This window comes from Juglans microcarpa x Juglans regia, chromosome 3D (assembly GCF_004785595.1).
Source record: "Juglans microcarpa x Juglans regia isolate MS1-56 chromosome 3D, Jm3101_v1.0, whole genome shotgun sequence".
Classification (NCBI taxonomy): Eukaryota; Viridiplantae; Streptophyta; class Magnoliopsida; order Fagales; family Juglandaceae; genus Juglans; species Juglans microcarpa x Juglans regia.
In genome coordinates, this window is record NC_054598.1 from 37,600,653 (window position 1) to 37,617,631 (window position 16,979).

Here is a 16,979-nt window from a genome sequence, read left to right on the forward strand (position 1 = left end):
TTATTTATTATATTTTGTGTGAGAATTTAAAAAAATTGTAATGATTATATGAGATGAGATGAGATAATTTAGTTTTGTATAATCAAACCAGCTATTGGCAGTTATGTGATTGGTGACATATCTATGATAAATTGTAGCACTTTTAAAATCACTCTTTTTCTCAACTTTAAGGTAGCATTTCTGCTTCCGTTATAACTTATAAAACATGGCTTATTTTGATCATTTCACTTGTCAATAGGATGTGAAATGACTAAAATACTCTATGATTTACACTAAATGGATACTGTTCATTTAAGATGAAATGGACAGAATTGCTTAGGAAAAAAAAAAAAGAAAAAAAGAAGAAGAAGAAGAAGAAGAAGAAGATGAAATGGACAGAATCCTATTACCCGTTACAAGCAATCCACGGGAAACAGAAAATACAGCGTTGATGTTTTCTCAATAGAATCGGAACTACAGAGCAAGCAATGAATTACTCGAGAATAAAAAAGTTGATTTCAAAATTTCGGAGGCATGAAACACCATATACCATATTGTAGCAACACAAACACAAAAATAGTACAAATGAATCCAACTGACACTTCAAAATACATATGGAGATTTTCAATATTAGCAAAATCAAATTGATACAAAATGATCAGTATGTTAATATTTGAAGTAGGAATGTCCCATTGTGTTAGGCAGCAAGTTCAACTTACAACTACTGGTCGCTGGAAGGATGATCAGGAGAAGGGGGCGGAGGTTCCTCTCCATTCTCACTGGTTTCAATGGCATGTTCTGGTAAAGGTGGGGGTTCTTCACCATGCTCATTGTTCTGGGGATGAAAATTGATTGGGAACTTTGTGACCCTGGGCTTGTCAGCCAAAATATTTCTTTGAACCCTATCGACCAACAGCTTTGGCGGAGGTTCCTCCCTTAATTGTTCATCATCATAATCGTTGTTCACATAGTATCCAACTCGAACAAATTCTTGTCCCAGATAAGAACATGTCAATAGTAGTACCGTGACACCAATGATATCTTCATCACGGATTTTTGATGGGTCTGGAGGGTCTGCCTGCCAGGGGTTTTACAATAAATAATTCAGTATTATTTTCATAAGCAAATTGGCAGTCAAATGCCAAGCAGTAATGAAAAATAACCTGAAGGACAAATCGGTAGTTGCCAATGTTGACAGGCCCAACAAGCACACTTTCAAGAAGCTGGTCATAAGTCTCATCCTCGGCAGATCCCACATATATGAGTTTCCATTCCAAATCTGAGAAGTTTTACAGAGTTACGACATGGAAACTATAGGAAAAATGGAACTCAAATGAACAATCCTTAATTTGTAGAGGCCTCACGACAAACCAGTAAAGAAAAATACAAAGTTCTATAACTTAAGAGAAAAACATATAGTTCAGAGAGAAAGATGACCACTTCTGGTTAGTACAATTATGCTCCGGCCTAAAAGGAAGAGTGGAGGGAGAGAGAAAGATGACAAGGAATAGATCAAAAGGTCAGTAGGCTCCAGTGCCATTTTCATAACATTAGGTCCTTTCTCGTCTCATCCATATTGGCATATCTCAAAGCATTAATTTCAATACAGCACTAATTAAATCACCGTCATTTTTTACCTCCCTCTTCCCATTGAGCACTTCATCCTAAATTTAGAAAGTCTAAATTTTTAAGTGACAAGTTGTTTAAAAGTAAATACTACTCGTAGACTATATCGACTACAATCCTAATCATGACTCAAAGGTACACAGTAATGGACTTTCCTTTTGTAAATTCCAACCCTCATAATTTAAATTTTGAACTCCAGCTTTACTACCACTTAAAAACATTCCAATGCACTACAGATTCTAGAAAAAGTTCCAACTTTCCAATCCATATGTAACAACTCAAAAAGAAAACGTTAGTCACATTTACCTTGTAACCCCAAAAAAACTGGGTAATTTAAAACCTCTCTAAAATCACTTAAGATTTTACCTAATAAGCAGTCAATGTTAAAGTTAGCACCTATGACTACCTTTATAACCTACTGAGTTATTTGTATACTCAATGTACAAGGTGTAACACTTCCGGATCAAATAAATATATATCGGGAATTCTATTTTCAAAACTATACATTTTCACCATAAAATTATTTGTGTCAGTAACGTCAGTTTCCCAACTCTCCGGTCAAAGCTGCTCTATCGACACTCTAAATTCCGAATCTTTAAATTTTTTGAGGACCTCGTTACGAAAATGCCAAACACTTCAAAGATCAAACTAGATTTTCACATATTTTTCAAACAGGACAACAGTTTGTTGCCCACTACTTTAATTGAAGTGTGAATAAGTTCAACGATTATTTTGGTCATTACTCTAATGAACAACTGCAGAAGAACAAAAGAAATAAATATATGCGGATTCACCACCAGAAGGACCAACTAATGTTCATAATTTCCATAAACCCTAAATAAAGCTCGAGTGCACGAATCACCAAACATGAATCATAAATGATGTTCCTCGTACTAAGATTACCGTCTTTGAGGGGGGCCAAGCACTCGTAGGAGATCTCAAACTGCAAGGGGTTGAGGAACGCGGCTGGGTTGTCCAAAACGGCGACGTTTGTGAGGTTCACTGCGCTCATCGTCTGGAACCGGAACAGGTTTCCGCTGCTTTGGGATGGGAATGGGTCCTAGGCCGGGATTGAATGTCAGTCATCGAAGAGGGGAAGAGTCCGGAAAAGCTTTGAACGGAAAATGGCTTTGAGTTTTATATACAGCTTCGAGGACCGAGGTGGGTTTGTTTCGAGGGGGAAGTGCGGGATTACATGCTGCAGCCGGTAGTGGGTGTGGAGAGAAGTGGGGTTCACAATTTGGCGGGAGTTTTTTTTTTTTTTAATCTTACTGATTTTTATTTAATTTAGAGACATTACTGATTTTTTCATTGCTCAATTTAATACCTAAAAGATAAATGTTTTTGCCATAAAAGAATTATATAAAATTAAATTTGCAAACTGAAATGATTTCATATGGTGCGTTAGATTATAAACTTATTTTATTGTAAAATAGATCTAATAAATATTATAAAATAACATTAACTTATGAGTTTACTTTTATATAATTTCTTTACGTTCATAGTAATTTTGTTTAAAAACGTGATTACTTAAAACGCATTTGTATTGTTTAAAACGCCAAATCACCAACTCCTAACTCCAAAGAAGTGGCTCAAAAAGACTAACTATTGTACATATATTTTGAAAGTATCTAATAATTATTTTGATAATAACATGACTTGAATTTTGTTATTCTTGAGAGTTTATATTGCAATGTTACGAAGATTATTATTGCAGTGTGGTTATTATAATATTTATTAAGCATTTTTATATTTATTTTGCTAAGCAATAAAGGTTTATTTAAGAGAGTATCAAATATAAAGTTGTTATGTTGAAATAAAAATACCTACACTTCTGTTTTGTTATTCCATTCTTTCAAAAACCCGAGCCGAATTCTCATAAATATGATAAATAAGGTAGCATATGTTATAAATTTATAATTCTATAGAGAAATGTATTTTAATTAGGTGTTTAGTTATTTGGGAGAGAATGAAAAAAAAGAAAGCAAAACATAAAATGCTTTTCACAAAATACTTATTACACCCTCTCATCTTTCGTTTTTCAACCCTTTTCACAAAATATATAGAATTTAATAAATAAATGAATAAATAAATAAATTCCCATTTTATATAGGTGGTAGAAACTTTCAATCTAAATTTTCTATATAAAAAATCGAATCATATACCATCAAACCATTGCTCTTGAAAATGAATTCACATACTTAAAACACTCATTAGTATGCTTTGCATAAGCAAGGACAAAATGAGCCCTTCATCTTTGACTTGGTATATTTATCCTTTACAATTTTGATAAGAGGCATTTTATACATTAGCTTATAGCTGCATCACATCCTCGTGATGTTTTTTTTTTTCTTTTTTTTTAACCGCAGCACACTGTTAAAAATGGAATTTTAATAATAATTTTAATTTTATATAACTAACTTCGAATTAAAATAAAATTGTAAAATATTTATATAGAAATGATACGTTTATCATTTTGATTGTAACTATGAATAATCTTTAAATTATTTTTTTAATCCAAAAATTAGTGAAAAATGCCAGACCAATATATTATAACAAGACAAGCATGGGGTGGAAATATACTAAACAAGGGCATTCACAATAGTTTATTTATCTTATTTTTAAAAATATATCACTAAATTTTATTTTTTATATTTTATATATTGACTTTTACAACATATATAAGCTTATATATTTTTTATTCATATAATTTAAATAATATTTTTTTAAACATTTCCTTTCCACCAATAAATTTGTAATATATATATTTTTTATTTACGATATATTATTATATACAATGCAATATAATTCAATCTTATAAACACAAAAATAAAAATATATAAGCCACATAACGACTAAAAAATAAAATCAAAATATGAAAAATTTGGATAAATAGTGTTTCCAACATATTTGGTAGGAAAAAATAAAATATAGGCGTTTTAAATGATGAACAATAAAAATAATTTATTTTGAAATGTAAAAGTAAAAGAAAATGAGAGAATTTTATATTTTATTTGAAAGTTTAAAATATTATGTTTTAATATTATTATTTTTTTAAGATTTGAAAACGTTGAATTGTTTATTATATTTTATATGAAGATTTGAAAAAAGTGTAATGATAAGATGAGATGAAATAATAATTTTGTGTTTTACTTTTATCTTGTACCCCAAACCAGCCCAGGTACAAACTCATCTCAATTTATCATTATAATTTTTTTAAATTTAAACACAAAATATAATAAATAATGTAATTTTTTAAATTTTAAAATAATAATAATATTAAAAAATAATATTTTATCATTTTGACTCAACTCAACTCAATTCAGTTCACGTAAATGTAACATTTAGGGTGTGTGTGGATGTTAAAGTGAGTTGAGTTGTGATGATAAAATATTGTTAGAATATTATTTTTTAATATTATTATTATTTTGAAATTTAAAAAAGTTAAATTATTTATTATATTTTATATTAAAATTAAAAAAATTATAATAATAAATTGAAATGAGTTAAAATGAATTTGGTAACCAAACGTACCTTACTTGACATCATTCTAACTTTACGGAAAAAAAAAAAACTAAGACCAGGATTTGCAATTGGGCTTCGGCCACATGCAATTGCACCACCTTTTGACTTCTTGTTAGCTGGTCACCAAGTTTAGTGGAGCATATGTACGAGGGTACAAAAGTCTTTTACTACAGTCCATCTCAGACTATAAATGAACTTTTACGGCTATCACCAAAAAAGGAACTGATTCGCCAAGGCCAACGCCAACTATTACAACACGTCAGACGACATCGTTTCCAGGCTAAAATGCCGCAACTTGCCGAAGTTCCGCAACCTTGGCAACGTCGAAGACTCAAAACGATAAAAAAAAAAAAAAAACGATAAATTCAATATTCCCATTTTAGCCACTATAGCTGTACTTAATGGTTCCACACCCGGAGTCCACAAACCCTAGCCTCTCTTCCTCTGTCTCTCTCTCTGAACTCTGAAGCTCTTTCACAATGGCTTCTCGAAGGGTCTTATCCTCTCTTCTCCGATCGTCAACACGGCGATCTTCTGGCAGATCTCCGATCTCCAGCCCTAGCCCTAGACTTGCATCCCCAGCGCCCCAAGCCGCGCGTCGCCGTATGGCTACCTCCTCACGCGCTTGGCCGAGTACTCGACCTCTGCTGCCGCGGCTGCTCCGCCTTCTCCGCCGACCCCGCCAAAGGAATCCGGGAAGGGAGGCAAGATTACCGATGAGTTCACTGGAGCTGGAGCGATCGGGCAGGTGTGCCAGGTGATTGGTGCTGTGGTGGATGTGAGATTCGAGGAAGGGCTTCCCCCGATCCTCACGGCGCTGGAGGTGCTGGACAACTCGATCCGGTTGGTGCTGGAGGTGGCTCAGCACTTGGGGGAGAACATGGTCCGTACCATTGCTATGGACGGTACCGAAGGGTTGGTCAGGGGGCAGCGCGTACTCAACACCGGTTCTCCTATCACCGTGAGTTACATTCATTTGGTTTTTGTTTTTTGGTTGATGGTTCTTATTTGACGAGATTCGGTGATGAAAGATGTGTAATTTGGTGTTCAGATTTGTGTAAATTAGCTGAGCCATGGCTGTTCTTGTGATTTGTAGATCTGGGTGTTGTTTTTTTGTGGGATGAGCAAATCTGGGAAGGAAAAAATTTTATATTTTTTATTAAACAAGACTTCACTCTGATCAGCTAGTCTTAAACGAACATTTTGTGCCGTTGAAAATAATTTTTCCCCATATTCGGAACAGAATCATTAATATTTTTTGCGAATAAATTGAAATGAATAAAAAAGAATCTCCCCTTTCTCTTATTTTTTAGATATTTTTATCGCTACATCTATCGATCAATAATGTCACTCATTCGAATATGATATACATAAGACTATTAATTTTGACAAAAATATTTTAGTTTGTCGAATATAATTTAGCTTTTTATTACTCTTCTAATCTGTTTTCGAGTTATTGTTTTGATATGGAATAATGGACCAATTCTCTTGTGTACGACCCGTGTACATGGGCTATATGCTTTTGCTATCAATAAAAGTTCTTAATTACCTATAAAAAAAATTGGAACAATTGACCAAGGATATTATGAAGCCTAGATTTTGTTCTGGTATTGGTCGAGGGTTAGTATGATGCATGAATCCTTGAAGTCGTAATCATGCTGCTGTGTTGCTGATTGTTGTGAAAGGTCAATATCTTTTGACTAGCATAATTCTAACTCTGTGAATGCCTGTTGCGGATCAATATTCTGCTACCATAATCAGGGTTAGCCACTGGAACTCCTCCGGTACCCAGTTCCTTATTTTAGTTTACTCCTGGATATTCAATTTGGTTTTGGAAATGCATAATGTTACTCTTTTTGAGAAGAATTTCTTTATATTTGCTGGGTATTGTTACTTGTCAAAAAAAAAAAAAAAAAAAGCTCAGTATTGTACTTTTTTGTTAGAAAACCTGCCGATTTGTTTTCTTCATTTATTTATTTTTTGATATGTGGTTATCAACATATTTTGCCATTTATTAATTGTGTTGTCATTGATAACCTTTTATTTTCCTCTCCTAAGTTGCTTTTTATATATCCTTTAGGTGCCTGTTGGTAGAGCTACTCTTGGCCGAATCATAAATGTTATTGGAGAGCCTATTGATGAGAGGGGTGATATCAGTAAGAATTATATAAACCTTTGAATGTATAGCAGTTCAAGATTACTTGTTGATTCACATGATGTGAGTTTTCTGACAATTTCACTGGGAATACAATAACAGAAACCGATCACTATTTGCCCATCCATAGAGAAGCTCCATCATTTGTTGAGCAGGCAACTGAACAAGAAATCCTTGTTACTGGAATTAAGGTATTTTCTGCACGTCCCTTCTATTGTAGAGCCTGGATTCTTGTGTCATATAGAGTTGGATTAAGTGTGTTGTGATAAACTTGGCAAATTTTTATTTTATATTTTTTTATCTACAGGTTGTTGATCTCCTTGCACCATACCAAAGAGGCGGTAAGATTGGTCTGTTTGGTGGTGCTGGTGTAGGAAAAACGGTGCTTATTATGGAACTTATCAACAATGTTGCCAAAGCTCATGGTTGGTTTGATTTTACTCAATATGAGTGTCAGGCACTATTTGCTAATCAATTTTCTTAGTTGAAGTTATCCGTGTTTTTTTTACAGGTGGTTTCTCAGTGTTTGCTGGAGTTGGAGAACGCACTCGAGAGGGTAATGACTTGTACAGGGAAATGATGGAGAGTGGTGTGATTAAGCTTGGTGATAAACAGGTTAATAGAATGCATTAACATGTTTCCTTATCTCGTTGGTTGCCGCACAACTGTCATTCTTTGAATTTTGTTTTCAATTCCTCATATTTTAGCTACATTGTTTCCATCTTTCAGGCTGAAAGCAAATGTGCTCTTGTCTATGGTCAAATGAATGAGCCCCCTGGTGCTCGTGCTCGTGTTGGTCTTACTGGTCTGACTGTGGCCGAACATTTCCGTGATGCTGAGGGGCAGGATGTGCTTCTCTTTATTGACAACATTTTCCGCTTTACGCAAGTAAGTTCAAGGAGCCTTTGCCTTCCCTGAAGGATTACCTTAAATCATTCAATTTATCTCGCTAATGATGCTGTCCTACCTGTTCTTTCTGGTGCATCCTGCAGGCTAACTCTGAGGTGTCTGCTTTGCTTGGTCGTATTCCATCTGCTGTTGGTTACCAGCCAACTTTGGCTACCGATCTTGGAGGCCTTCAAGAGCGTATCACAACCACCAAGAAAGGGTCCATTACCTCTGTCCAAGCTATCTATGTGCCAGCTGATGACTTGACAGATCCAGCTCCTGCCACCACCTTTGCTCACTTGGATGCCACAACTGTGTTGTCTCGACAGGTTTGCCCATGTTTGATGAAGTGGTAATGGTTCCTGTGGAATCATTATTATCCAATTTATCATGTATTTACTTCTCTGTTGCTTTAATGTAAATAGATCTCCGAGCTTGGTATCTATCCTGCTGTCGATCCTCTAGATTCTACATCTCGCATGCTCTCCCCTCACATTTTGGGTGAGGAACACTACAATACTGCTCGTGGAGTGCAGAAGGTTCTCCAGAACTACAAGAATCTGCAAGATATCATTGCTATTTTGGGAATGGATGAACTCAGTGAAGATGACAAGCTGACCGTTGCTCGTGCACGTAAAATTCAGAGGTTCTTGAGCCAGCCTTTCCATGTTGCAGAAGTGTTCACTGGTGCTCCTGGCAAGTACGTGGAACTGAAAGAGAGTATTACCAGCTTCCAGGTACGTCCTATGTCCATCCAATACTAGCATTCACATCTGATCGTGAAGTTTGGGAAAATTTTCATGTCTGTATGTCTATATCATCCATATGAAGAAATCTCTACATCTTTCATTGGATATTTATGCACATTGGGATTTTAATCTGGAACATATTGAAAGTTCTTAAACTTAATTGAATGAAATAGTTTTTCATAAACTTATTTAGAAGTTGAAAAATTAACAATCCTATGTGTGGAGCCCGAGGCATTGAATGGTCACAGATCTTCATGTAATTTGTCAAGTATTGTTGGTTTCATGTGGTAGGGTTTGTATACTTGCTTTTCGTTGGTGGGTTTATTTCTGCGTTTTTAGTTCTGCTAAATGATTGTGCAAATAAACAAGCTATGAGGCATCCATCTGCATCCGCCAGCTGACGGATACATGCTCAAAAACAATGTTGGCACACGAATTTTGGTGCCTAGTCTTGATGGCACCGTCCATGACCTTTACTAATTCAGATATTTTGCTGTCTTTTGGTTGGCAGGGTGTGTTGGATGGAAAATACGATGACCTTTCGGAACAGTCATTTTACATGGTTGGAGGTATTGATGAGGTCATTGCCAAGGCAGAGAAGATTGCCAAGGAATCTGCATCTTAGACCTATCCCTTTATCTCCCTCATTTCTCATAGTTGCGAAAAATCAATAATTCAGGTGTTGTTGACAATGCCAGCAATGGGTTTTTCATATTTTTTTGAGACTGAATGTATCAGAGTTTTCCATTTCTGTTTCAATCTGATTGCAGAGTGAAGGAAATGGAGAGAGGGTGGCCTGCCCCTTTTTTTCTTAGTTGTCTAATAAGGGGAAAAAGAAAGCGGACATGTATATTTTTTTTTACCCTTTTTTGTGTTCGGAACATTGAAACCTGTTAATGTTTAACCCCTCCTTTTTTTTCACATGGAAATTATTTACGATGAGATTCAATGCCTCGTGTTTTTAAGGACTTCGCTTAGATTGAAGTTTCACTTTTGTCCTCCAGATTTGGCAAGTTATAACATGTATAGGGATAATCGGTCCGGTTTGGGAGAGGTAACGGACTGAAAATTTTGGTCGGATTGGGCCGTTAGTTATCAGTACATGGTCAGATTCGGTCAATGAATATTTCCTCCTCTCTTTTTTTTGTTTTTTTTTTCCGCAAAATCAATACAAAATTAATTAAATTATTAAAATTAATATTAGGTGATCACTTTAACATTTTATATATAGATAATGAATATTAAATAATTTTATTGTATATATGGTTAATGGTGATCTCTTAGATAAAAGTTACATAATTAATTTATACAATTATTATATAAAATAATATTATATATATATAAAATATTTAAAAGTAGATATAAATATACATTCTATAAATTTTGATCTAGTCTAGTTTAAAAAAATCACACTCCGAGACTGATCGATAAGCCTATCGGTCAATGATTCAATCATCGATTTTTTCAATCCTAACCAAAAGTCTTATACATAATTTTAAATTTCGTACCATACCAACCTGTTCAGGAAATGTGTGTATTTTGTATCGGATCAAATATTTGATGAAATTAATTTCTTTTGTAATTAATGAAATTTTTTTGATTTTTTTATAATTTTCATTCTAATTATCACATATGAATACTATTTTCTTAATTTTTTTTAATTCTGTTTTCTCTAAAATTGAAAATAAGATCTCTACTTTTATTTTCATGATTAAGATGGGTAATTATTTTTTAAAATAATTAGATTGAGAATTTAGAAGTATTATATATTGAGTTTTATAAATATATGTTTTAATTTTATAAAACTTACATTGATATTATTTTAAAATATAATTTATATATATAATTAATTTATTATATATAAACTATCTTGAAATGATATGGGTATCAAAATATTTCATTCTAATATTTTAATCGAAAGGACCACGAAAATGTATTCAAAACTTTAGAATCCTACACCAATAGCATGTCTGGTTGGTTGGCAACCAACAGAATTTTATAAATAATTTCCTTCAGGAAAAATAATATTTTGAAAAGAAATTAGAATATTAATTCCTAAAATCCTCCATTGGGAAAACGAGTAATAATTTTAGGAGCTTTCCCGTTCGTTCGAAGTAGCATAATACCTGTCGGGTCTCAAAATTCAATACATTGTACGGCAATGATTTTTGTAGGCGACTTATGAGGTTATGAAAAAATCATTACACGTGGACAAGATCTCTTACCTTCACTGTCAAAGCAGCACGTCGGCTCCCTCTTAGAGGGATTAGTTAATCAATTCTTCTATATACAACCGCCGGTGCAGAACAGGCGTGAAATCGGTCAGTCGATATTTTATTAAAAAAAAAAAAGAAAAAGAAAACGTATGAAAGAAATATGCGGAGGGAAACTGAAACTCATCCTTTCTTTTCCTCTTTTCCCATCATCCTCAGCTCCCCACCCAGGCGCTTTCGTCTTCAAATCCCACCCTAAGCTCTCAGCCTTCATCCTTCTTCGAGAGTCTCCTCCGATTTTTCACCTGAACCTCCTCTGCCTGCGTTCGCTCCTCCCTCTTTCTCACCACCCTTTGCTCAGCTTCGTAGATAACTCCACTATCATTTTTCTTTCTCCCATAGAAAGAGCTCTCTCTCTCTCTCTCTCCTTTTCACTCTTCAAAGTTTCAACAACTCGCTCACAAAATTTCACTCTCTAACAGGTTTAACTTGTTAATCTTGATTTTAACGTTTTTCACTCCTTAAATTTATATATTCTATTATATGTTTGATTCTCCAAAACCCTAAGAAAATATGGATTTCTTCCATAATATAACATTGAGTTGACCCTGTGTTTTCTCCAGCAATCAAAACAGAGTGTAAGGTATCCATCTCTTCTTGGATGTAAAGATTTATGTTTTCAATATTTTCAATGTTGTGTTTAATGCTTTAATACGTTGTTGATCTGTGGCTCCACGGATTTTTTTTCTATTCTTTTTAATTGATAGGTTACTGGGTTTTAGCCTGTGAATTTGGTCTTTGATGGATTTCGTAGTTCAATTAATTGTGTTTGAGTTTTGTAAAATTCATACTTAGGTTTCATCGACTCGCTGTTGTTTTCGTAGAAGGATTTTTTCAACTTTTTGCAATCTTAGATGTGCTCGTGTTTGTATCTGCTTCTTTTTTTCTTAGAATCCTCTTTGCCTTTGAATGTTGACCTAGCACTTTAAGGAAATGGTGTGTTGGATTCAGATACAATAACAATATTTATGATAAGAATCATTTTTGGTAAGATAGATTTAAGTGAGAATATTCATTTTTGCTTCTATGTGATCCTATTCCTTGCTTGAAGATTTTATGTTGATGGGCTATTTGGAAGGTGAATATCATGAGATTTCTTATATGCATTGCTTCTTTCTGCATTTTTGCTTGTGATTTTCCCTTTTTGTAAATGATTTGATAATCTCTTTCGTGTGTCACTTCCACTCATTAATACTTAAAATTTTATTTCTCATTTCTCATACTTCTATAGATACCCCGTTATAATCAATACTATTGGTGTTTAGCGTTAAGAATTTCACTAGAGATTTTGAAAATTTGTTTTTTTTTTTCAGGGGAATTAGGTGGTTGTGCTGCTGTTTGCCATTTGAGGACATCAGCAAAATGAAGTAATTTACACATTCTCTTTAGATTTTATCAAAAGTTGTTAATGATTTTTTTTTCTTAAAACATGGTAAGAAAGGATTTTGTGTCACATTTAGATATAGAATTTTGGATATAATAATCAATCAAGAAGTTGATTATCATCATATCTTCAGAAGTGAGGGTGTTCAGTGATAAGGATTATTTTAGATGATGATAGGGATGAAGTGGATGTTACAATATGAATTCTATAGATGCTACAGATACTCATTATTTTAGAGGAAAAATCTTTAAAAAAACTAAATTTATGAAAACTCTTGAAAATCATTAAAAAAATTTCATGAAAAAAGATAGATAAATTATAACTTGTTAGGATGCGGCCAAAAGGCAGGCTTGGTATGAGCTGTAGACTCAAACATCCAGGCTTCAATTATACACAAGAGTTTTCTTGGATTACCCAATTCATGGTTTTGGTGGGTGAGATTGTGTATTTGGATTTTTCTTAAAATATAAGGAGATCAAAGTGGAACAGTTGTTTCCTTACAACCATAGACTGTGTCTGGAAGTTGTAGAAGCAAAGTGTTATTGCAATTTTGTTTAATTTATTAGAAGAAAATTTTAAATTTTCTATTTCAAAAATCAGCTTAACATCCCAAAGTGCACTACTATAGTTATTTGGATTCAGCAGCCATAGCCTATGGCCCATAGGACTAATTAGTACTGTGGGTGCAAGATCTTTTTTGGGGTTTGTACTTTCTAGTTTTACTTTTCACGTTTTCCAGTAGGATATTCGGTTTATGCCTTCTATTTCTGTATAGTATTATGAATTCTTTGTTATTGAGTTTTAACTGCTCTATATGATGAATTTTAATTTCAATATATACTAATATCTTAGCATTTCTTCCCATTTGGATAACAGGGGCTATGTGAGATGGGATGTGGCTACTTTGGAGGATATTGAAGCAAATAAGCCTGTGAGACAGAAAATCATTGAACCTAAGACACCATATCACCCCATGATTGATGATGATGGTGTACAGCTTTTTTATGAGCATCTTTGAATGAGATACCTTGTGTAGATTCATAGGGGGGACTAGAGAATTTTTACTGATGTAAGGATAGATGAATTACTACACCACGGACTAGTAGTGTTTGTCTACCATGTTGGTGGTACAATTTGTTATGGAGAATCTCTTCTATTTGTTTGTATTTGCAAATGGAAGAGCCATATTGTTCTGATGCACACCTTTAGAAATTCTTGTTGGATATAAAATTGTAAAATATGAGGGCATAGTAGATTGCAGGGTGGGGTTAGGGGTCCAGCATGATCAAAATGAGGCTAAGCGACCCTAACAAAATTAATTCTTTTCATCTTACAAATATTACAGCAAATGAAATATAAAGTAAACAAATATTACAGCAAATATTATAGGTTTCATTTTTCCCTTTTATTTCCCTCTTACAATCACTTGCAAGAAAAGAAAAAGTAAATTATATGGAATTCAAATTCATTGAAATGCCTGCGTGGTTTCCTTACTTTTCAACACACTTGGATCATTTTGCAATCCTTATGCCAGTATACATGCTCATGAATTAAACACACTTGGATCATTTTGCAATCTTGCCAAATTCCCTCATCATTTTTGCGTGAAATAAACTTACAGTATTATTATATCAAATGAAAATCGTGGTCTTGTCTCTCTCAATATATATAGAGATCAGTGCATGCTTAGCAACCACATACCAAATTAAAGTTATACAATAACTAAATATATAGCAAATGAAAATCCTGATCTTGTCTTCGCTTCTAATATTGTCAAAATCTTCATCTGAAAGAAGTGCCACAAATTCATTCAAAATACCACCATGGAATATCTACCAAGTGTTCAAACCCAGATCTGAAAAATGGCAGAAACATACATATCAGATGAAATAATTGATAATGAGGAAAATGTGTCTAAATGATAACCCAGAACTTCTAAGGTCAACAGTCTGCAAATTAACAAGTTTGCTCCAATCAGAAAAACAGAATTAATGAAAATTCTGCATTGAATTTTCACAACAGGCATGTAAACCAGCTAGCTATACAAGAGAAACTACAATCTATCCGTGGTTCCAAACTAATACCTATTATCGATTTAGAGAATGTCTAAAAATGGAATTTAAGAAGAAATTTTTTTAATATGTATAGAGGAAAAATGTGGCCACCAGTAGTTGAACTATAATGAATCATACACAAAACAAATCAAAACAATAACCCGAGGTTTATTCTACGGTTCTGATTTTAATCACAGGATCGGCAATTAGGTTAGATTTCTGATTGATTTTCATAGCTTATTGTCGTTTGGTCGCTGGAAATTACTGAAGCAGAAGGAACCGTTTTGTACCTAAAGAACCTTTTTCAGTGCTTACCAACTGTACTTGAAGTCGAAACCTTTTCTATTTGAAGATTAGAAGTCCTTTGCGCCACCATTTTTTGAGCAAAAGGATTCCAGTTTACATCTTTTTTGAGCCTCATTCCCTATAATGTAAGGCCTGCAAAGCAAACTACATAGAGCTTTTTGGCTGATATCATCAGTGGTTTGAATCTTGGCATAAAGATTGTAAATTTGATCGAGCACCTATGTTCTCTTAGCTTCCTTTTGTCAGCTGAATCTAATTTTCTTGCATTATTCTTTTATAGACCCAACCAATGATCCAAAATCCCTAAGACTATTGGATACTAATTTGGTTAAGCCTTTAACCCTTAGGATCATAACATTCCACCACGCTTTCGAATTCGACGTCCACAGCAGCCAAATCTATCGATACTGACCCATGGTAGCCCTTTCCCTTTTGGCAGCTTTACTCATCTATCAGTATTCAATAACTCAACATTATGCTCATACATAATATTAAAGCATTTTAATCCGGCCTATAGGTCGCCCCTCCGTGACTTGAACTTGTAATGTGGTTCCTGCTCTGATACCAATTGTTAAAGACTCAACCATTGATCCAAAATCTCTAGGACTATTGAATACTAATTTGGTTAAACCTTTAACCTCAAGGATCATAACATATTCTGGACTCCGGTCCATACCCGACAATTTGATATTGTCACTTGATCTCCACTCAAATGTCAATGCTTGTATATTTTTCCATCTTCACTTTCTCATCATTTACTACTTCTCGTGACTTTACACTCCCATTCGCTCTCTCATTGAGTCGGGATTTAATGCTTCTAAGAGATCTGACGTGAGGCTTTATTGTGGGGCTAGAAACCTAAAGTGTATGGCTTATCAGGTTTGCTTACTGTTTGTAGTTTGTGTTACATGTTTATTTTGTAGAATGCAGAGCTAGTCCACTAAATAGAAGCCAATTTTGAAACTTGTGATTTGCCCTCTTATAGGATAGATTTAAACATTGGGAATCTTCTGGGGTTAAGATTGTGCCCGTATTATCCCAGCCAGATGACAGTTGGACCAGTGAAAGTGGCTATGTCCAGGTAGAGTGTACACGCAAGAAATTGAGCTTTAGTCTTGTCTGTCCCAAGAGTTGAATTAATATCTGTGTACGAGTTTGCTTCTGCAGGCTGCTTTCACTAGAGAGAAGCGAATTTCCAGTCCTCAGTCTGTTGGTGCTGTGCTCTGTGGGCAGAATCAGATGACCGAGGTCTTCCATTCTTTTAGTTAAATTTATTTTATTTGCTTCTTTCTGTCTCATAACAGATGATAACCTATCTTCAAGTTCATGATATGCCTTTTGGGCCCTATATGCATCAACACTATACTATAATCCAAGGCAGTAGTTAGGTAATAATGTCCAAAACTGTGGGTACCCTCGTTAGGATTAAAAAGCCAAAATGCATTAAAATTATGGTGGTACGATTTTGTACTAGTTGGCATCTAGAATATAGTCTGGTTCACTTCCAATTTGTGAACATCAGGTCTCATGTCATTAACACTTAAAACTATAGGAGTAGCAAGAGGGAGTAGCAATTAAGACTTAATTGGTAAGGGAGTAGCAACCTATTAATGAACGGATTGCAATGGGAAGGAGGCGGATTACTTCAAGTGTATGGGCAGCAACATGAAATGGATGAGATAGGTTTAAGTAGTAGTAAACACCACAATTTCTGAATCGAATTTGCTTCCTTACTGTGCGAGTATTATCTGAACTATCACATAATTACTGTATAGGCTGCTACATGTAACAACTGTGCTGGAATGTTGAGATATGGGGAGACGAGGGGTTTAGTTTTCCATAATCTTATGCTCCAAGTAACTTTGTAACAGTAATGGAATGTCATCAGATCTTTATTTCAACAAGTAGCTTGGGAAAAGCCTTGAATACCAACAATTTTAGGTGAGCTACATGAGACATGCACGCACGCTCGCACACACTTTTCTGCAGTTTGGATCTATCACTGTTAGGCTGTATTTAGATGTTGAGTTGAGCTGGGCT

The 16,979-nt window shown here is 34.4% G+C and overlaps 2 protein-coding genes and 1 long non-coding RNA gene across 3 annotated transcripts; 2 read left to right on the forward strand and 1 right to left on the reverse strand.

Annotated features, from left to right (window-relative positions):
* Positions 1-510: 510 nt before the first annotated feature.
* Positions 511-2,801, reverse strand: LOC121254016 (histone chaperone ASF1B-like). Its single transcript, XM_041153976.1, has 3 exons — positions 2,509-2,801; positions 1,143-1,258; positions 511-1,057 (listed from the first exon to the last, which is right to left on the reverse strand). Exons 1-3 carry the CDS (start codon positions 2,615-2,617, stop codon positions 701-703), a joined length of 582 nt encoding a protein of 193 aa, XP_041009910.1. The 5' UTR covers positions 2,618-2,801; the 3' UTR covers positions 511-700.
* A 2,743-nt stretch (positions 2,802-5,544) lies between these two features.
* Positions 5,545-9,843, forward strand: LOC121254751 (ATP synthase subunit beta, mitochondrial-like). The gene is given in 10 exon segments (XM_041154898.1): positions 5,545-5,721; positions 5,724-6,091; positions 7,211-7,286; positions 7,388-7,476; positions 7,593-7,710; positions 7,797-7,900; positions 8,015-8,173; positions 8,278-8,502; positions 8,599-8,910; positions 9,434-9,843. Coding segments are annotated over 10 exon segments (1,677 nt in total). The 5' UTR covers positions 5,545-5,609; the 3' UTR covers positions 9,548-9,843.
* Positions 9,844-11,333: 1,490 nt separating this feature from the next.
* Positions 11,334-13,779, forward strand: LOC121254752. The gene is made up of 3 exons (XR_005938706.1): positions 11,334-11,500; positions 12,509-12,562; positions 13,456-13,779. It is a non-coding gene; the product is annotated as an uncharacterized LOC121254752 (long non-coding RNA).
* Positions 13,780-16,979: the final 3,200 nt, after the last annotated feature.